The sequence below is a fragment of the Python bivittatus genome, unplaced genomic scaffold (assembly GCF_059951505.1).
Source record: "Python bivittatus isolate LINGU-HERP-01145 unplaced genomic scaffold, Pbiv_v1 ctg000480_np1212, whole genome shotgun sequence".
NCBI lineage: Eukaryota > Metazoa > Chordata > Lepidosauria > Squamata > Pythonidae > Python > Python bivittatus.
In genome coordinates, this window is record NW_028277075.1 from 13827987 (window position 1) to 13849977 (window position 21991).

Consider the following 21991-nt stretch of genomic DNA (forward strand, 5'->3'; position numbering starts at 1 on the left):
CTACATTTCATTGAATGTAATAGCATTATAATCACTGCTCCTAATAGGTATCGTAACCTTTATGTCCCAAGCAAGATCCTAGGCACTACTAACAATTAATTTGAAAATAATGTATGTCCTAATCGGTTTCTTGCTACATCCACAATGATTCTGTGGAAGAGGTAGCTCCCTTTGAGTTCTAGTTTGTAGGACTCTATGCTCTCTGTCTTATAGAGCAAAACTGTCTCCAAGATGCCGTTCCTTGTACTTCTATAGAGCTTGTATCTTAAGATCATATACATGATACTGATTATACTAATTCTACAAAGTTTGTGTGTGTGTGCATGCGTGCGCACGTGCTGTCTCTCTTCTGACATTAAACATTGTGGAATCACATTTTGATTCAGAAGCTTCCAGCATTTATACACAAAAATATTTGTTTTAATTTACAGTATGTGGCTCTTTGACTTCTCCTAGATTTACACTGCCATCAGTTGAATAACTTATCAGAATAATTTCTAACTTCATCCTCCCAAGCTGGATGATCCTAGCATCCTACCAATATCTCACACTTCTCCCCTACATCCACCTTCCCGAAATTTAAGTTGTTCTGTCACCTTTTTATTCTTAAGCATAAGTAGTCTGGTGCCCTTTTGGTTCTAGTGGAGCCCATCTATTCTGAATAAGCACTTGAGTTGTCCAAAAAGATGTCCACGCCTCACAAATCTAACCCCCCACCCCCAACATCATTGTCTTATCCAGGTATTAAACCTTCTTAGCTCTGTCTTGTTTGCCCTGCACATGGAAGAAATAGTATTTTGGAGAAAGCTACCTTCATAGTAACTGAATGTGAGCATCCTAACCAGTAACCTAAATTTTCCCTTCCAGGAGCACATTGTTAACTTTTCTTCATGTAACTGGTGCTACTGGTTCATGCAACAAGAACACAGGCCCTTCCCAGCACTACTTATCAGACTATCTGGAGAGTGATATTTGTAGGACTAGGTAGACAAGTCACCATACAGTCAACATAACCATCATACACCTATCTAGCTGTGCTTCTGTTAATTGAATCACCCTTACTAGGAGCCCCCTCCCTCCCAGAGGCATATCCTTAACTCAAGATGATATGTCTTTACTCTTCAAGGAATGACTCCCTTTTCTTCCTTGCATTGATAACCTCTTTCTTTGAGAACTTCATTCTAAGGAGCTGTCACACCTGGAGTATAATGCCACTATGTTATCCATGTATCCCTCCTCTCCCAAGTTCCCTATCACTCCCAGGTCTTCCAGGTCTTCCTTGCCCTTAGGAAAATGAACTTGCTCCTTGAGAGATAGAAGCTTATTGCAGTGATTGCACATGCATGACTTCTGCCAATAGAAAGATACTCTTCCACAGTACAATACATTGTGCTTGGGTGAGGTTTATATAGTTTGGTTTACTAAGTTGCTTTTTATATTATGAAAAGAGGACTTAGCTGTCCTAGTCTCCTCCTCTTCTGTCAGATTCATCTGAGTGCTCAATTTGTGGGTCTGCATAACTTCTATTTATCTGGTTACTTTTGGACTGCAGTATGTTTTTTGCTGAAAGTCCTTTGTGTTTGGGGACTTGAACCCCCACTCTGTCCCATTTGTGGCTGATTTCTCCACAATCTCTAGCTACAGTTTAAAAATAAAGGTGTATGGAGTTTGAAAGAAAATGTATTTCTTGTAAACTTACTGAGTATCAGAATTCTTATTAGTGAGTGATTATTAAAAAACCTTGACTTGGGATAACTTCTTTAAGTAGTGTGGGGGGGGAAATCTGTATTCTTCTTTCATTAAGAAAGTTAAAGACTCTGCGCTGACCTTGATTCCTCCTGCCTCTGTAAAGTTTTCTTAGCAACAATACAGAAGTGGTTTGCTATTGCTTTCTTCCGGAAAGTTTTTTTGCCTTCTTAGTCTAACCTACATCTGTGGAATTCCCTGAAGTTCTCCCATGCAAGTAATAACCAGGCCTAGACTTGCTTAACTTCTGAGCTCAGAGAAGATAAGCCAAATATTGCCATTTGCTGAGAATTTCTTCTCATTGTTAATCATTACCAAAAAAAAAGTCCTTTTTTGGGGGGGGGTTTCTATTGTAGACAAAATAGACAACAGTTTCTGGAGGCCTAGTGTTTTGAATGTACTTCTTTTTTCTCATTGTAGAATTCATTTTCTATGTACTGTAAAGTCTGATCTTGCATATTTAATTCTTACCTGTTTCATTTGCATGATTACTCAACATTCAGCTTAGGATATTCCACAACATTAAACAATTCACAAATAGTATATATATCAAACCACTTTGGAGGGCCTTATGACCTGCATTCTCAGCAAAGTCACATGTACTGAAGTGTTTTAAAGCTGAATAGAATTCATAGTAACTATCAGAACTGAGTGTCCTTATTTATACAGTGCTGTCTGCTGCTGCATGAAGAGGAACATGAATCTGGTTCAGTCCATGGGACTATTATTTTGCCATTCATAAACTGCATACTTCTGATATAGAATTAGAATTTCTTCCTATAAAAACAAATCCTAATCAAAACCCTTGTTGCAGTCTGCACCTACCAATTACATTGTTGCTTTACTTCAGCTGGAAGAGTACTAGAGGTGGGAGACTCTAAACGCAACAGTTTATGTTACATAATAAAACAGCCTTGTTCCAGATGAATATTTGTCCATAGATGTATTAAAACTCTGATCTGAATGTTTATTTAGCTTACTTATTTTTTATGCAATTAGCATATATATCCCATTTTTGGTGAAATACTTAAGATGCCCTACAACAAGACCAGGGTAATAGTATTAAAGCTAAATATTTGTAAAACCACCAACACAGAATATTAAGCAAAAAAAGATTAAAAGGCAATAATAAAATATAGTATTTGAAAACATTGCTGAAATAAAATAGCTATCAGAACACTTCATAATATATATTTCAACTTGTCTCATGGAATGTTAATATTTGCTTTATAATGTCTCTTCCTTGTTTTAGATCTTGGAAAAAGTTGTAAAAAGCTGCTACAATTGTTTTCATTAACCCCTGTGCTGGTCATTAGAGCTAAGATCCTGTGCAATACTGGCACAGAAAAATATGAACAAGTTTTCTTTTTCTCTTCAGTGTTTACTGATTTTCTGTTTATCTTTACCTATTTTGACTGATCTAAAACAGCAAAAATTGATTCTGTAATGATTACTATTTCATATTCTTCCAAGTGCTGATCCCACTTACCTCTAGGAAACAATGAGCTCTCTTGCTAGAATCAAGATATAATTTTGGACATTAAGAAAAAAAGTAAAGTAAAATTATTATGCAATTAACATAGGGTATAGGTTCAATTTGTCAGACTTCCTCTGGAATACTATGTTATGTTTCTCTACTAGTTTTATTTAAAAAATAGTTTTTGCATGTTTAGGGGAATTTAGGCTGTTTCTGAAGGGCCCAACTAGAGGCTGAAAAGTATATCTGTATGCATGTTTCTTAGCAAATCTGTAGAAGTGGGGAAAAAGATAGCATTCTATTATGCAGAATTAATCAGTTAAGGAATTAGACCTTATATAATAATTTTAAAACAATATTTAAAAGCAATGTAGCCCTTTCATTTTTATATTTGTATTCTATCCATATAGATGTGCACATTAGGAGCTTCTGTTTATTTATCTTACCCTATATATAGAACCATCTAAATTATGATAAACTGTCAGTTCTTGCATTGCATTTCCCCCTAAATAGGCAATATAATTAATTGTTTGTTTGACTCCTTGAATTAAATTAGTATTTAATAATTTATTGGCACAGCCCTAGTTTTAACAGTGTTTCCAAATCCCCCATTACTCTGCTGTTTATTTCTATATACGTTAACATTTTAAAACTGTCCTGATGATCTAACTTGTATATATTTTGTATATGCCTGCTGATGTTTAATAAAACTTCAAATAAACAGAATTTCATTTTACTTAACAAAATACTTTGGGTACCTTTTTAAGGCAAAGTGCTGTATTATTGTACTGAACAGATTAAATATTAGGAAAATAAAAATATGGATATAATATATACTAAATACATACTTTTTCTGCAGACATTGATGATGCTCAAATCCTCCCACGTCCACCTCGCATCAGACATTTTTCACAGAGCGAAGAAACTCCTAGTGAAGTTTTTGATGCACTGAATGAGGAGCAGCCACTTCCAAGAAGTAGCAGCACATCTGATATACTGGAACCATTCACTGTTGAGCGAGTCAAAGGTGCAGTTCCTGTCATTGACGGTTCATCCCATCATGCTCCAAGCTTACAGAGTTCCACAGAGGCCTCTTCAATATGTAGATCCACTGAAAGTCACATTACTGACACAAATAGCAGAGAGTCCTCTCTGGAAGTTGGGGATAGTATTTATGATCATCTCTGTCAGTTGGTAGGCCCAGTAGAACTTGCAGATGCAGCCTTTGAACAAAACGAGTATGTTGACCTTGAAGGTGAAGATGATCTTCTTTCCTCTCTGAGAGAATATCTTAAAGAAAAAGAAGAATTTTTCAGTAGCATTGAGATAGATAAGCATGAGTCTTCTCCTCATGAAGTTGTTGCAGGAATAAGTAGGAGTGATAACTTGCCATTGGATGGAGTAGAGTATACAGACCAGACTGTTACATGTGCAAGTAGTACCACTGTTGCAGAAAATACCAATAATACAGAACTACAATTGGAACAAAACCAAACTGGCTTTATAAGTAATATTGCACCTACACAAGTAGACACTTCTACAAGAAACCAAGCTGATAATGCTAAACAATTAAATATTGATAAACACACTCAAAATCTGCTTGATCCCAGGTCAAGTATCCCTATTGACAAGGAAAGGAAGAGATATTTGTTCAGACAAATTGCCACTGATGTAGATGTATCTGTGGAAACAATGTTAGCTGAAAAACATAAGAGTGCCCTCTTTAATGAAAAAATAACCAACACAAGTGTTATGCATGCAAAGAAAATGTCATATAAAGCCTTAGTTAACCCTGAAATGCTTCACCTTACAGGCATGAGCAAAGTGACACCAACTAAGAGAAGTATATCTGAAACAGTAACTCATAAGGCTAAAATCATGAAAATAGCAACTAAAAAGCGAAACAGTGTCCATGTTACTTTTAGGCCATCTACTGAATCTGTTCAGTTTTATAATCCTCTAGAAAACAAAGAGGCCCCCTGGAAAGCAAGACTGCGTAAACTCAGTGGTTTCAGTAGTGGGATCAATAGCAGCAGCAGCAGCAATACAAGTACCAGCTCATCCTCTGGGGCTGTGCTGGTCAGACCTGGAATCTATAGGCATCTAGATGCAGTCAGTACAACTTCTGCTACTAGTAAGCAGAATAAAGAAGCAGGAGATGTTCCAGCACTCACGCTGCAGAAGGAAAGTATTGGAATAAATCAGATGTCTAATCGTAGCCCACCTAAGCCACCAAGTCAGGAGTCGGGACAACAGCAGGGCTCCCTGGGTGGTGTGTATAAATCTGTTGTACATGCTCTTTCGAAGCCGAAGGCAAATGTTTCCCCACAGAGGCAGAGCAGAGTGCCAGCAGAGGCTCCACTGAGGGATCTGTACAGTCATGTAATGGGCTATTTTGGAAAGAAAGCTGCAGGTGAGCACTAATACTGTGCAGCGCACAAAAGGAGAAAGGCAGCATCAGTTTGGCTTTATGCACCTAAAGCAAGCTGTTACAAAGCAATCAAAAGGCTTTGGGGCAATCAGTGCTTTTTCTTGTTTGGTTTTGCATGCGCAATGGCCAGCTGAATTTTTTCCCCAAGTGTAAGTTAAATGTGTAAATTATAAATTACTAATGATCTTTTTTTAAAAAAAAACATTTAATGAACCACTTTGCTGCTGAACACTTAAGGTAGGGAAGAGGAAGAGATAGTAAATCTACAAATAGATTGTGTCTTTGCCGTGCTTTTTCTGGCATACCTTGAAACCCAACCATTTAGATACAATTGGCATATATGCGGTTTCTAATAGAAAATGTAGGTGTGATATCTCTAGTACATCTCCCTAGTTATCACTTACTATATTTGAACTAATTGCAGATGCAATTAGGTTCCTCCTCCTCCTCCTCCTGAAAACAAAAATATTAAAGCAGATTTCATCATTTCATGTTTGGATTATTTCATCATGACAGTGGATTTTGACGTTTTATTTGAGCAGTTTCAAAATATGCTTTAGCGCTTTCTTGGTGCATTCACTGAAATGGATGCACCATTTTCATGGCAACATCTATCACTGCTTTTGTTTTCTGGGGTCATAGATGTGCATAAAGGTACCATGATAGTTCTTCTTGAGCTAACTATGAGGCCTCTATGTACTAATAAAAAATGGACAAGGCTGGCTGTCATTCTAATATCACCATCTTAGTTGACATGCTAAGTAACTAAAAAAAAATAATCAGAATTATATTAATTTTCAGCAGTGAGGTAGGATTTTGGTGTTTTTTTGTTTTTTTCGTTTTGTACATTGTATGCTGGCATGATTAACAGAATGTTCTATAATGCATCCTGCATTGAGATGTTAATGCCATCTGAGGGCAGTCTTTGTAAGCGTATCGTAGCAAATTAGGTAGTCATACAACAAATTATTTCAGATGGATTTATTTTATTATATTTAGTGCATCTCCTTGGAGATGTTTAGCTTGAATTCTAGGAATATTTAGAGAGGGTTTTTAAAAATTTATTTAATGCCTTCAGAATGTAATATCAAAATCACTTTTATACCTCAGAGTAACAACACATTTACTCCTTTTTGGGGAGGCAATATTTAAATAACAAAAACAAACTAGAAAACTTGAAACCTTCAAGGTTAAAATAACAAAACATAACAGGATGAGTAACAATGTAATGCTCTGCAGTATTGATCATCAACCATATTCTGTTTTTTGAACTATACAATTTTTCATTCTGTACTATATTTTGTATATACAGTATTACAATGAAACATATAATTCAACATACTGTAAATAATACATATACTTTCAACCTACCTGTTTTCATTAGCATACATTGATATAACTGTGGAGTATTATACATTCAGTGATATGAAGGAGTGAAGCAAGCATTAACAACTTCAGTAGTGCTTATCTGTAAGCTTTCTTGCTTTTTTCAAGGTCACACGAGATTGACTAACACTTGCTCAGTGGTGAAGGGATGGGATGGTTTAATGGGTGGAATAGCTGTACTAATTCTTATAACTAAATCTGTTTTTAAAGAATATATTTTAACTGCATGTTTAGTAAATAATTATTTGTATTGTCTAATTTATAGCATTTTAAACTATTTGTTGTTGAAAATGGTTTTTTTTTTTACTATATACAGTCATTCATTTGCTTTTAGCCAATAGGGAGGATATGACCCAAAAGCAGATCCCTCTTGGTAATGATAATGGCAGTAGTAATGCAAATATTCCTGACCTCATGGATGAGTTTATAGCTGAAAGACTGCGCAGTGGTAGCTCTTTGGTAAGCTTTTAGTATTTTCTTTTATCTTAAAATATCAGATACAATTATGATTATGATTGAGTTACAGAATTAATTTTAACCGCAAATGCTAATGGAATGGGAAATAAATAGGGAGAACTAGAGATCCTGATTCAGGAAGACAAATATGGTGTAATGGATATCACTGAAAGTCGCTGGTGTGAGACTCATGATTGACACATAACAACGAAAGGCTGCAACATATTCAGAAGGAACATCCCCACAGAAAGAGTGGGATGTTGCACTATTATGTAAAGAAAAAAACATGCTTGCACAGAAATTCAGGTGTCATCAACTGCTGTTGAAAGGAATAAAAGGAGAGAGAAATGAAAGTGATACCATCATGAGAGTTTATTATAGCCCACCTAGCAGTCAGAAGATATGGATGAAGGTTTTCGGCTTCAGATGACCAGTCTTTCAAAGAGGCATGCAGTAGTGATAATAGAAAATTTTGATTATCCTTACATCTACTGGGAATCTAATAAGTCAGCGATCCAGCAAATTGTTATCTTCTCTCACTGACAACTTCATTTATCAGAAGGTAGAAGAAGAAATAAGGGTGTCTGCTATCCTGAACCTACTCCACATGAACAGAGAAGAATTGATGGCAGAAGTGGAAGTACTTCTTCCTTGAAGATACTATAGGAACCTTAAAGTTCCTATGGGAACAAAGCTATGTTAGTCTATGGCAGCAAAAAATCAGAAGGAGTTAAGTAAAACAACTTTTCTGAATAATTCCTACAAGAAGGTAAAATAGGAGCAATCTAAAGAGGCCAAAGTGAATGTAAATAGAGTTCTCTAAAATGCTGAAGAGAAAAAAGAGTATGTATAGGAAATGGAAAGAAGAGCATATGACCAAAGAAGAATACAGGGTAGTCTCCAAAAATTATAGGAATAGTAGGCAAAGCTCAGAGAGAGCTGAGACTTGTGAGAGATTCCAAAAACAAAAAATCGCTGTAGCGTATGTCAGAAATAAAAAGAAAACCAAAGAGGCTAGCTAGGTCAGTTGCAAGCCAAAAGAGGTGAATTGATTATGATTTTGAATTGATAGATGATTGTGTGATGAGAAGGTAGAACTTCTTAACTCCTATTTTGCATCTGTCTTCTCTCAGAAGGGAAATGGAGCCCTCGCTGATCATTTTTATGCCCCCTGGAGAAAGGAGGAAATTGAAACATAGATACGTTATCTTTTAACCTTATCTGGCTTAAGCTACATTAGCGAATTTAAATGAATTCAGGTCTCCAGATCGATTGCATCCTAAAATACTGAAGGAATTAGCAGAACTGACTGCAGAATTACTCTCACCAATCTTTGAGAACTGCCAGGGGACTGGTAAGGTCCCAAAAGATTGGAGGTGCAAATGTCCCTGTCTTCAAAAAAATGAAAGGAGGACCCAGGAAGCTTCAAACCTATCTGTGTGATGCCTATACCAGGCAATGTTCTTGAACAGATTATTAAACAGCATGTATCTGAACATTTGAATAGGCATGCTAAAATTAACAGGAGCCAGCATGGGTTTGTCGCAAACAAAATCATGCCAGACTAACCATATCTCTTTCTTTCATAGAGTTACTAGTTAGTATACTGTGAGAGTGCCCTAGACATTGTGTACCTGGACCTCAGCAAAGCCTTCAACAGAGTACCTCATAATATTCTCCTTAATAAAATGGTAAAATATGGGCTAGATGGACTCGTAATTGGTTGAATGAATACCCTCAAGGAGTGCTTGTTAATGGTTCCAGCTTGGAGGAACGTGTTGAGTGGAGTGCCACAGGGTTCTCTTCTGAGCCCTGTGCCATTCATGATTTTATCAATGACTTCGATGAGGGATTTGAAAGTCGCTTATCAAGTTTGCAGACATCACAAAGGTGACAGAAGTGGTTAATACTTTAAAAGATCTGGTTAGGCTTAAACAGTGGGCTAAAATGAATAGGATGAAATTTAACAGGGAGAAATGTAAAGTTCTGCATCTGGTTAGGAAAAATGAAAGACAAAAGTATAGGATGGCAGAGACTTGGTTTAGTGCTACATGTGAAAAAGAGCTGGGTATCCTTATTCATACATGAGCCAGCAATGGGATGCAGCTGCTAAAAATGCAAATGCTGCCTTGAAGTGCATTAATAGGAGCATAGAATACCTCATGGGATTATAAATGGTCCACTTAGAGTACTGTGTCCACTTTTAGGCTCCGTAGTTCAAAAAGTTCAGTGACAAATTCAAAAAAATTGTGAGGGGCCTGGAAACTAAACCTTTGAGAAGTATCTGGGTATGTTTAACCTACCGAAAAGTTGACTGAGGAGAAATATGATAATATTTAACTATTTGAAAGGCTGTCACACAGAAGAGGGAGTGGACTTAGATTCCATTGCTTCAGATGCCAAGACCAGAATGAAACCCAGTGGGTTAAAACTGTAAGGAATGAGGTTCAGGCTACACATCAGAAAGAACTTCCAGACAGTACAACTGTCAGCCGGTGGAACACACTGCCACATGAGGTGGTAGGTTCTCTTTTCCTGGAGGTTTTCAAACAAAGGCTGGTTGGTCATCTCAGAGATGCTTTAGTGGATCCTGCCCTGAACAGAGGATTGGATTAGATGACCTCTGAGGTTCCTTCCAACTCTGTGGTTTTATGTGGTAAAGTTCTTGTGTGGATATATTGGGTACCAATGTGATAGTGTGTCAATTTTCTCTCCCCCACTCCCACTCCCACCCCCACATCCTTTTTTCATCAGTCCTGGCCCTTATGAACCTGAGGCTGTAAAAGCTACAGAACTTAGGATCCAGAAGTGGATGTTACAGTAAGCATAAACTGCAGTGAGCAGGTGTACAGTAAAGCACATCTGGTATCAGTGACCTCTGTTAGCACATTATTTTAAATCTTATGGGGATTTCTCATTTTAATAAGTTAAAACGGATGAAGGCAAAGAAAATATGCTGCAGCACTTGGGAATGGGAAGACCATCTTTAAAATCGTGTGTGTGTATACACACATATATATAGATACATATAGATACACACACACACACACTTTTTTTGTTACAGTAGAAATAACTGGCATCAGAAGTTATAAACAAAAAACAATGTGAAAAGTAGATATAAGATTCAATAAAAAATCCATGCAAATCTTCAGGCCTCTGCTGCCCTTAAAGGCGCTGGGACCTGACCAGCGATTCAGTTTATAACAGAGACTTCCATGGAATTCTGTGAAGCTGCTTAGCAAACATTCCAACAATAGTGAAAATAGTCAACAGTGGAAAAGTATTTTATTTAAAGTAGCAGGAAATAGTTGGGTTTTAGCTCATTCATGCATATCAAGACTGTCACAGGTGATAAATGTATATGTGTAAACTAGTGTTTAGCTTACTATATTTCTAGAATTTTGTGATAGGCAGAGATGCATAGAATTTATCCTGCATTAATTGTAGGAAAGCTACAGGACAGTAGTTACTTTCTATTTGTGATTTAATAGTATATAACTCAAAGACATCAAGAAACACAAGTTAAAGAAGGTCTTCAGTTACATACTTAAGAGTTGCCACTTTTGAGCCTTCTTGGGGTATCATCAGTATTGTGGAATGACCTCTGTGGTGTGTCAGGTCCCAAAATATCTGTTACAAATCCAACTTTTCATTTGGCATTCTATAGTCACCACTTTTTCCTATTTTAAATAATTGTTTTTACCTCGTTTTGTACAGAAATGATTCATGGTTATTTTAACAACTCGGAGATTTTTTTATAATTGAAAGTGATATTGAAATAGATAATGATAGAGACCAAGGGTAGAGGAGGAAAAATTAAGAAGGGTGGAATTATCAAAAGCCAACCTCACATGGTCTGTCATACTGAATATGTGATTATTTAAAAAATAAACCAACAATACCTTACAATTATCTTCTTAACTATATCAATAGGTACTCTGAATCCCCAAAGTGTGTATTTGACATCTGTAACGTTATTTTTGTTTGATTAGGTGCAACAATTCATTTTTTTAAAATTTGTTTATTATATTTTCATCTGCCCAATAAGCAGAGTTCTCATAAAGTTGTTAAAGAAATAGAAGAGTAGAAGCTGATTATTAGATAAAGGGTTAAAGCTTAACATATAAATAATTTAGTAAAAATTAAATGTATATGGAAAATTAAAATAAAATGGTGCAGTAATTTAGTTTGCAAATTTAAAAAATCAAAAAGCCAAACTTGACTTTAGAAACTGATAATTGTAAGATTCTATCATTTCTGATTATATTTTTTCTTAAATTACATGAAATACCATTTTGATTAGAATGTGGCAAGAAGAGGGAGCAGTCCAGGAAGCTTAGAAGTACCAAAAGATCTTCCTGATATACTGAACAAGCAGAATCAAATGCGTCCTGTTGATGATCCTGGTGTACCTTCTGAATGGACTTCTCCTGCCAGTGCAGGCAGCAGTGACCTTGTCAGTTCTGACAGCCACTCTGATTCGTTCAGTGCATTCCAGTATGATGGCCATAAATTTGAAAGCAAGTATATCCCCACTGAATCCTATATACAGTTTTGTAATAAGGAATTTTAAGGAGAAATTTCAACTGCTGTTAGATTGATTAGTGTCCCTTCATGGACAGGACACCTTTCAGTCTAGTAGAAGCTTGTAACTGTGAAATGTGGAAGGAGGCAGTTTTCATTTATTTCCCGGCAGGCCATCTCCCACACACCTATATTCCCATCTCCCATGCTTCCAAAGAATACTCTCAATTGTTCAGAGCAGATGGGTAAGGTGTAGGATGCTGCAAAAAGGGTAAATTGCTGATAACCATCTCCTTCCCATTCAGTTCATACAAGCTTCTGCTATATAAAAGAGTTTTCCATCAATGTAACAATACATTTGGGTGTAAATCTTAATTTGAATAGGTTCTGTTAATAAACTAATGAAAAAATCTGGAGCAAAATCCACAAGGAAGCCCCTTTTATCAAAATGTACATTTTCAGAGCAGGAATTTCTGTATAATATATGTATCCTGGCTATGGGAAATAAACATTTAAACAGATAATACTTTAAATAACTCAGTTTTTTTCATACTACATGAGTTCATTTGTTTTTCACATAAAATTACTATTAAAGCTTCAAGCTAAGGTTAAGCAATGGCACCCAACAAGACCTAGTGAATATTCAGCTGATAGAGAAAATGTTGTGAGCAGGTCCTTGGGCACATACCTGTCTCCCAAGAAACACTGTCAGTCAGGAACATGGATATAGCTGTCATTCTCTCCTGCTTACAGCAGCATGAATTCATAATAACAAGTTCCTTGTGCTTAGTTCATCAGAACCAATACTCAAAAATTATCTTAGTTGGGTAAGGTCCTTACTTTTGGGTGCACAGATCTTGAATACATTCAGCATTGTGTAGTTGAAATGAAGTTCCCTTGATGAGGTCCTATCCCGGGCCTTCTTATATGTATTCCTTGTCTCAACAGATCTCTCTCCAGTGGCTAAACTTTCATGATCTTGCTTTTATGCACAGATAAGCCAACTGTAAGAGAGCCAGTTTGGTGTAGTGGTTAAAGCACCAGGCTAGAAACTGGGAGACCATGAGTTCTAATCCCACCTTAGCCACGAAGCCAGCTGGGTGGCATTGGGCCAGTCACTCTCTCTCAGCCCTAGGAAGGAGGCAATGACAAACCACTTCCAAAAAATCTTGCCGAGAAACATGTGGGACATGTCCAGGCAGTCGCCAGGAGTCAAATCTCACCCCCCCAAAAAACCCACCTGCAAGTAAGAGCACAGTGCCAAAAAAAAATTAGCCCCAAGTTATTATTTTCTAGGAAAAATAAATATTATTTCCAGAACTCCGGTGCATCCTCTTTTGTTGATTGTCCTTTGGCAACTCTAATATATACTATATCCCCAAGCATAGATAACCGTTGTGGCAGTTAGCTCTGACTGAACAACTTAACATTGAAGTAAATCCAAAATGAAAAGTAACAATATGCTGTTTCTATGAAATATTCAGTGTTTCTGTTTCTAAAGTGGTAACGGCTATGTTTTTAACTTTGAGCAATGAGCAATTTTTTTTTTTTTTTTTAAGATTTCAGTTTATGCCCTGAAGGTGGCACAACAACTTCTGCTGAGTCTGATACAGGTTCCGGCCCTCAGCAAAGTGCTGAAGAACAAGAAGTGGCTAGTTTGACCACCCTTCACATTGATTCTGAAACCAGCAGTCTCAATCAACAAGCACTGTCTGCTGAAGCAGCTACAATTACAGGTTAAATGAAGGGGTGGGGGGGGAAAAACTAATTGCAGATGATTCTATCACTCTTCCATCCTACAGCTATCTCTATGTAGCTTTTAATATATTTTGTTTAACCATTTTCTGGATAATTAGTCATTTTATTATAGCAAAACCAAAACAAATTTAAGAAAGCTTAAAGATAACAGATTGATTATTGTATAAGGTTCTGTAGATTAGAATCCGCTTACCATATGCATTGATGTTATCTCATGACAAATTAAGAGTACCTACACAGAATGATACAGCTTTCCAGTCTTGCATTTTTTAAAATTTGATTAAGAATTGCTGGGACATGCAGGATACCATTCAGAATTTAGAGTGCAGATTTTCTGTCCCCCAAATCAAAACAAGCGTTTCATCATCCTAATACAGCTGCTGTAGTTTGGTCTTCTTCTAGTCACCTAGCCGTTGGGTATTCTGGCTCACAAAAATTAAAAACTTTCTTGCCCCAGGTTGTTAGTAGGTAAACTACCTTCTATGAACAGAATTTTTGGAAAACCCAGAATATGGCTTTGTGGAATAATACTTCTTGTCATATAAACAGCTTAGAGTTCTCAGATTTGAATCAGAGATATATGCATGATGTGTCTGCATCCATTCTTTATTTTCATTGTTGTTGAGCAATCTCCCCAATTAAACCAGCTTTAATTAAGCAGCTTTTAAGTTCCCCTGAACTTAAAAAAGTAATTGTTTAACATATGAAACATAAAGCACAAAAGAAGCAAATTAAGTTTAGTGTCTCTGAATGTGTGCAGACATAAGAATTATTCTGCCTCTGTCTAATTAAGGTGTAAACAACCTTAAAAATTGTATTCTTGTGAGCAAGTGAAGGCAGCAGTAGGCCAAGCATTACTGAAATAACAGTTAAGTCATTCAGCAGGCAAACTGATTTTGTGGAAGGGGTAGTGGTTTTGTTCTTCTAAGCCTAAATGAGAGCTTATACACCATGGTATTTTTTTTCTATCAAGAGCTTACCCATCCCTATGAAATTGGGGTGGGTGAGTGCAAATAGCTGCACTGGGGTTGTGGGTTAATGGACTAATCTAGTCTTTTTCCAATGTTAATAATCCAGTTACCTCTTTTTCACAATTAAGACGTAAAAATAATAGCTGTCCTTGATTACACATATACACATATTAACACGTAGTATTGCCCCCTTTTTATAGAAATATCAAAATTCAGAGTTAAGCTGCATGTGATGTTAGTGGTGCATTTAAACAAATATTCATAACTTGGTTACTTTTATTTTGGAGAAATATATGTGTACGTGTAGTTAATATATTTTTACAGTGTATCATTATAAAGCCCTGAACACTTCAGCTTGTCTGCAAGGGAAATTCTCTAATTCCTCTTAATCATTTAATTTTTTGTAACTATATGTTTTCTTTTGTTTTGTTTTGTGATACAGGGACCAGAAAAGTTTGACATTAGCATTTAAGTGTTTTAAATTCCCAGAGCAACTTAAAACATAATTTTAAAAAACTAGTGAAAATACAGCAAATTAGTCATGTAAGAAAAGCATCTGATAAAAGCAGTATAAAGCCAATTTCAGAGCAAGTTATCCAAAGGAGCGAGAAAATTAAAAGAGGAGCTAAGCAATGAGCATGAAACTGAGCAAACTGAGGGAGGCAGTGAAGGACAGGAAGGCCTGGCGCGATGTGGTTCATGGGGTCATGAAGAGTCGGACACGACTTAACGACTGAACAACAACAAGCTGCCATTTTTATTTTTTAGAAATACCTGTGTGAGACCAGAAATATTATTGTCAGTAAAGATGATGCAGGCAGTTGGTGCTTTGCTTTGAAGCAAACCAGCTTTTCCTTTTTTTTTATGTTACATTAATAAAAATGGTTAAGGCAAAGAACCTGGCAGACACCAAGAGAAATATCTGCAAGCATATTTATTTATGTATTTAAATGAATTTATATGGTTGTTCGTTTCACAAATGCAATCCTAGGCAGCTGAGAAAGATTTTAAAAATACAATATAAATGCAATATAAAAAATGCATTTCACAACCAACTAAAATACAGTGTGGCTGCCAAAAACACCATACACCAATAATGTGGGCTTAATTAGTCTCCCAACCCCCATGCTCAGAAAAAGAGCCAGATCTTCAAGGCTTTCTGAAAGGTGAGCAGATTTGGGGCCAAGCTAATCTCAGGCAGTATGGTGTTCTAGAGGGCAGGCACCAGTATGGAAAAGACACTCTTCCTGCATCCCACTGGATGACAATCCCTGTTGATGGGACCCAGAGTATGTCCCTCCTGCCCAACCTAATGGGATGGGTGGAAACAGTGGGACTAAGGTAGTCCCTCAAATGCCCTGGCCCCATGCCATGTAGGGTTTTATAGGTAGTAACTAGCACCAATTGCACCCGGAAGCAAATTGGCAGCCAGTGTAGCTCTCAGAGCAAAGGTGTGTCATTGGGATAATGAGGCATAGCCATAATTGCCCCTGCTGCTACATTCTGGACCAATTTCAGTTTCCAGATGTTCTTCAAGGGCAGCCCAGTGTAGAACGCAGTAATCCACTTGGGAGGTGGCCAAAGCATGAGTGATCATGTGCAGTGCCTCCTGATCAAGGAAGGAGTGCAATTAATGCACAACATAAAGCTGTGCAAAGCACTCCTGGCCACAAATGCCACCTGCTCTTTGAACAAGAGCTCTGAGTCCAGGAGGACCCAAAATTGCACAATCTACTGTGCGTTGTCTGTGGTATTACAACCCCATCCAGAACTAAAGATCCAGGAGGTCCTAAGATCCAAAGCCACTCCATCTTGTTAGGGTTGAGCTGAAGTCTATTTTTCCCCATCCAGACCCCCACAACCTCTAGGCACTGACAGAACTCCACAGCATCACTTGGTTGGCCAGGAGCAGAGATATGCAGCTGAGTATTGTCAGCGAATTGATGTCAGCTCACCCTTTGCCATCAAATGACCTTACCCAGTAGCTTCATATAGATATTAAACAGGAGTGGGAAGAGAGTCAAGCCCCGAGGCACCCCAGACAAGAGGACCCGTGGGGCAGATCTCTCCCCCTCCCCCATCAGCACTGACTGGAACTGACCTTAGTGGAAGGAGGAGAACCAGCATAACACTATGCCCCCAAATTCTAACCTTTGGAGCCAGTACAGAAGGATAAAGAAGGCTTCTGAGAGGATAAAGAGAACAAGAATAGATGCACTTCCCCATCCTATTCCCTTCTGCAGCAGGGAGCAGCCCTAGGACACTCCAAGGTCAGAAAGTAATCTGACCATGACAGGGGAGTAATGGAAATCTTCCCCAGCTTCAGATCACATCACCACTACCTCAAGAGGAAGACCAGACCCAAAGTGTAACCACTGCTATATGTCAGGCCCTCAATTACCTGGATCGGGTCCGGAAACCCAGATGGGCACACCTCCAAGCGGGCAACCCCTCCCTCAACACCCATCTGGGTCTCAGAAATACAAACCAGATCTGCCCTCTCATCCGTGATCTTACTTGAAGATTACCATAGTTTGGATTTCTGTCATCTTTTTCTTTATATTTCCTCTATTGTTTTGTTTCTACAAATTTTGAGAACTTTAAACATACAGAAGTACAGGTACTCCCCAGGTTAAGAACACCTGGTTTAAGGATGACCCATCGTTAAGAATGGAGCCTGTTGTAGCAAAATTCAAGTTAAATACACAGTAATTCAAGTTAAATACACAGTGATTCGAGTTATGTACACAATGGTTCGAGTTAATTACACAATACTACTTATGCAGTATTATACCATAATACTGTTCTGGCTTACATACAAATTTGACTTAAGGACAGACCTTGGGAATGGAACTCATTCTTAAACTGGGGACTACCTGTATAGAAAATTATCAATGAAAAGTAAAATACCTGTAACATTTAAAGTAACCTAATTAAAGTTTGCTAATTCAGTGTAATGAATGCCATCTTGAGATACTGTATTTTAATAAGTATTTCTCTTTTATCATTACTGAGTATTACACCAGTGTTAATAAACATGTTAATTTGTTGGCAAATCAGAATAAGTATTAAGTAGCTATAACTTTTATTCAGATAGCTAAAATTCTTTTACAGGTTCTGAGAGTGCTTCACCAGTTCAGTCTGCTCTTGGATCCCGGTCCCAGACTCCATCACCTGCTACTTTGAGTGCAGATCACAATGAACAAAAGGACCTGCAGTTGGATGAGAAGCTCCACCACTCAGTTTTACAGACACCAGATGACCTAGGCAATACTTTCGATAGCAAACTTAAGACTACCTTTTCTTTCATTTCTTATTTAGTACAGACTATTTTCAAAAAGGTTGTATTTGGGACCATTTTTGGAAGGTGTATTACTGCCTGCCAATAATAAAGAGGCCTTTATTGTTTTAAATAAAACAGATTTTTATTGTTAAGTTAACAATTGATTGAAGCAGATACATAGCCCATTCATATATTCAGTAAGCTGAGTAAACCCAAAGTAGTTTATGATAGTTGGATTATATCGTTCCTATCATGAGCTAACTGCCAAGTGAGAATGTACTTTCTCTTATATTGATTGGCTCCCTTCTCCACTTTCCTCCAGATTAGTGGTGCTAATGAATTGCCTATCCATAGTTTGTTTGTAGTTAAACATTGTACATAGGATGTATGCTAATTTTAGCTGGAATAAACAGGAGCATGTAGCCCTAAGGAAGTCTAAAATAAGCAATTACTATGATCTCTAGGTAGTTCTTGGTGGATATAGCCTGTACCTTACATTTGGACATTCTCCAGCTATGCTGCTCCAGAATGTAGAAGCCAGTAGTTGCTGTGGGCATTAATGTAACACCATGGTTCAGGGTATAATGCATACAATATAATTTTAGCACCACATCCATACCATAATACACAAAACAGTATATAGCAGTATGCCAAATGGGAATGAAATAGATAAGGAGGAAGCATGAACCGATACATAAGCCTTGGCTTCAGTGTTAACTACAAGACTTTTAAGCTTGTTTTCTAGATAAATGCAACACATTTACAGGTAGTCCTTGACTTACAACCACAGTTGGGACCGGAACTTCTGTCACTAAGCGATGTTGTTAAGTGCGTTGCACCCGATTTTACAACCTTTTTTGTCGCAGTCATTAAGCGAATCACATAGTTGTTAAGTGAATCTAGCTTCCCCCATTGACTTTGCTTGTCGAAAGCCCGCTGGAGAGGTCACAAATGACAATCACATGACCTCAGGACACTGTAACTGTCATAAATACATGCTGATTGCCAAGCGCCCAATTTTTTTTTCCAAATAATTTTATTAAAAATTATATATGAAAAGAATAGAAGTCAATACAAACTACAAAAAATATGAACAGAAAAACACAAAAATGTCAGGGAGAGTGTAGAAAAGAAAAAAAGGGGAAAAGAAAAAAAGAAAAGTAACTTCCCCCTTCATCCCAGCAGGTAAAAACAGTTTTAATAGCTTATCAGCTGTCTCTAAATAAAACATAATCTCTCTTCTCCCCTTAACTCATCTCTTAAGTAACAAAAAAAACCAAAATCCAAATGCTTTGTCAATCATTCTTTGTCAGCAAAAGTCCAGAAAGGGCAGCCAGATATAACTATTTTCCTCTTTTAGCCCTGATCAAACAAGCCAACCTTATAAACCTTCCCTGAATTTTTAAAATTATTCTTTAACCCCTTCAAAAAAAGTCCCAGTGGTAATTTGCTGATCATTTGTGTATCCAAACAAAAATCCTTCAGAACTTTAATAGATTTCTTTCACATGTCATCAGATAAAGTTTATCCTTTTGTTTGTCACTTCTCAAAAAAACTTTCCAAACCTTAGCAGAGCTCTTTTGTATATCCAGAAGAAAAAAATGATCCAAATCAATTTCCTGGTTTAATGTTTGTTCATCTCATTTAGGGGATAAATTATCCATCGGATCCATTTGCATTACGTTTAAGTCCTCCTTCAAATTAATTTCATAAACTTCTGTTACAACTTGTTCTTGTTTTACAACTTCATTAAAGCATGTTCTATCCAGTTTCTCAAGCAGTCCATCTGTTCTATCCAGTAACTTGGCTGAGAGGTATTTAAAACTTTGCACTAACATTTCTGCTTCATTTTCTTTGTCCTCTGGCTCCCTGTAATGTCCAACCTTCAAGGTCTCCTTATCAGAAAGGAACAAAAACAATTGCCATTTTCCCATGAGAAGATATCTTGTAATAAATTCAAAACTATAATTCCAAATTTCTCTGGCCCCTTAATCCATGATTAACTTTCCAAAATCCATATACTAAGCACCCTTTTGCTGCATAGTCCAAAAAGGCGGAGAGTCACCTGATGAATACAATAAAATCTTGCCAGTCCGAAGGGTCTTCATCCCTCCAATATACAACGCATAAAAAGTGAATCCAAAAAAGTGATTAAGATATAAGGCTCAGTCAAGCTTAGTGTCCATAAGGCTGCTTTGCAAGTGTGAGCTTGATGTAATCCCAACTGACAGCCACTCCACTCATAAGCTGACCATAAAACGACTGTTTTCATGGTCTACTCATGAGTAACGGCTGTCTGGAGTCACGTGGATGATCTCAACAATCTCTCCTTTGATCTGGATAGATTATCCCAGCCCGATCCAACATCCAGCCACAATTTTCTTCGCAAAAACTGTCTTACTAGCCAGCAAGCCAGTAAGATGTTAACTTGCTGTGGTGCTCACAGGAAGTCTTGCCAAGCACCCAAATTTTGATCACATGACTGCAGGGACACTGCAGTGGTCTTAAGTGCGAAGGACCGGTCGCAAGTCACTTTTTTCAGTGCCGTTGTAACTTTGAAAGGTCATTATACAAATGGTCGTAAGTTGAGGGCTACCTGTATTGTAAAAAGATGAGCTGCATGTTTCAGGTGTACACACATAAATGCAGTGCCTTCATTTTTCTGAATTTGTTCTAAAGCTAGTGTTCCACAGAACTCTCAGTTTGCTTTTTAAAGTCCTCTACTTCAAAACCCTTTTTGGAAGATGACAGGTTACACTGGGAAGACAATGCCAAGGAAAAAAAATCAGCATTCCTTTGTTTCTTTGTATTATGTTGAGCAGTGTTCCAATCTAATCTAAGTCTAATTTAAGTTAAATTTCATAGTTTATTTCTTTGCTTCTAATCTCTTCACAATGAAGAACAGCTGCCTAATAATGTGTTTTTCTCCTCTTACAGAAACGAGTGATTTTCCATCTGAATGTTGCAGTGTGATGGCAGGAGGAACCCTGACAGGATGGCATGCAGATGTAGCTACTGTAATGTGGAGACGAATGCTAGGGATTTTAGGAGATGTCAATTGCATTATGGACCCTGAAATACACGCTCAGGTTTTTGATTACCTTTGTGAACTCTGGCAAAATCTTGCTAAGGTATGCAGAGAATCTCAACTTGAAAATACTTCAGAAGGATTATTTCACCAGTATATGAATATCCATTACACTTTGTATTATTTTCAGATTAGAGATAATCTTGGAATTTCAATTGATAATATGGCCTCACCACCTCCACCAGTCTTAATTCCTCCGTTGAGAATTCTGACTCCATGGCTTTTTAAGGTAATTTTAATTAATCATTCGATTTTTTTTTAAAAAAAAGATAAGATATAAGTGTGTTAATATTTTGGCTTCCCTTTTTAATATTAGGCAACCATGTTGAGTGACAAGTACAAACAAGGCAAATTGCATGCTTATAAGCTCATTTGTAATACAATGAAGCGAAGACAAGATGTTTCGCCAAACAGGGACTTTTTAACCCATTTTTACAATATAATGCATTGTGGACTACTTCATGTTGATCAGGTAAGGGTTTCTAACTTTCCTCACCTTCCCAACAAAAAATCCAATTTACTTTTTTATGGAGCTTAGGCAGTCATTATGCCTGTAACTGAGGCATCGATAAAAATCTTTTGGCTGGTTACATAATATTCAAATATTATTCAGCTCCTGCTGCTGAAAATATATTCTGCATCTCTTCCAACTTATTTTTGTAGGTTTATGTTTATGCTTAGAAAAGATGGGTATGTTGTTTTTCAGGAAACCTACCTGTCATTTTCTAAATTACTTACGAATCACTGGTAAATTCTTAACAAATCCTATATTTTTTTAGAACAAATTTTGAAAGCATTAGGTTAGACTAGTTTTTCTTGGCAATGGACAAGTTTAGGGCACTGTCCAGTATTGCACAAACAGACTTAAATG

The 21991-nt window shown here is 37.2% G+C and overlaps 1 protein-coding gene across 8 annotated transcripts in view; it reads left to right on the plus strand.

The window, feature by feature from the left end:
- The window catches only part of RALGAPA1 (Ral GTPase activating protein catalytic subunit alpha 1), a 156425-nt gene that overhangs the window by 46488 nt on the left and 87946 nt on the right, over positions 1–21991 (plus strand). For 3 of the 8 annotated variants that reach the window (XM_025168223.2, XM_025168225.2, XM_088145367.1), the window contains 8 exons: positions 4083–5636; positions 7357–7499; positions 11800–12016; positions 13580–13756; positions 17864–18016; positions 20970–21163; positions 21251–21349; positions 21437–21592. In XM_025168223.2, coding sequence (XP_025023991.1) covers positions 4083–5636; positions 7357–7499; positions 11800–12016; positions 13580–13756; positions 17864–18016; positions 20970–21163; positions 21251–21349; positions 21437–21592 — 2693 coding nt within the window. The remainder of the gene's footprint in view (positions 1–4082; positions 5637–7356; positions 7500–11799; positions 12017–13579; positions 13757–17863; positions 18017–20969; positions 21164–21250; positions 21350–21436; positions 21593–21991) is intronic. The other 5 variants (XM_025168224.2, XM_007430679.3, XM_025168226.2 and 2 more) reach the window with 3 other exon arrangements.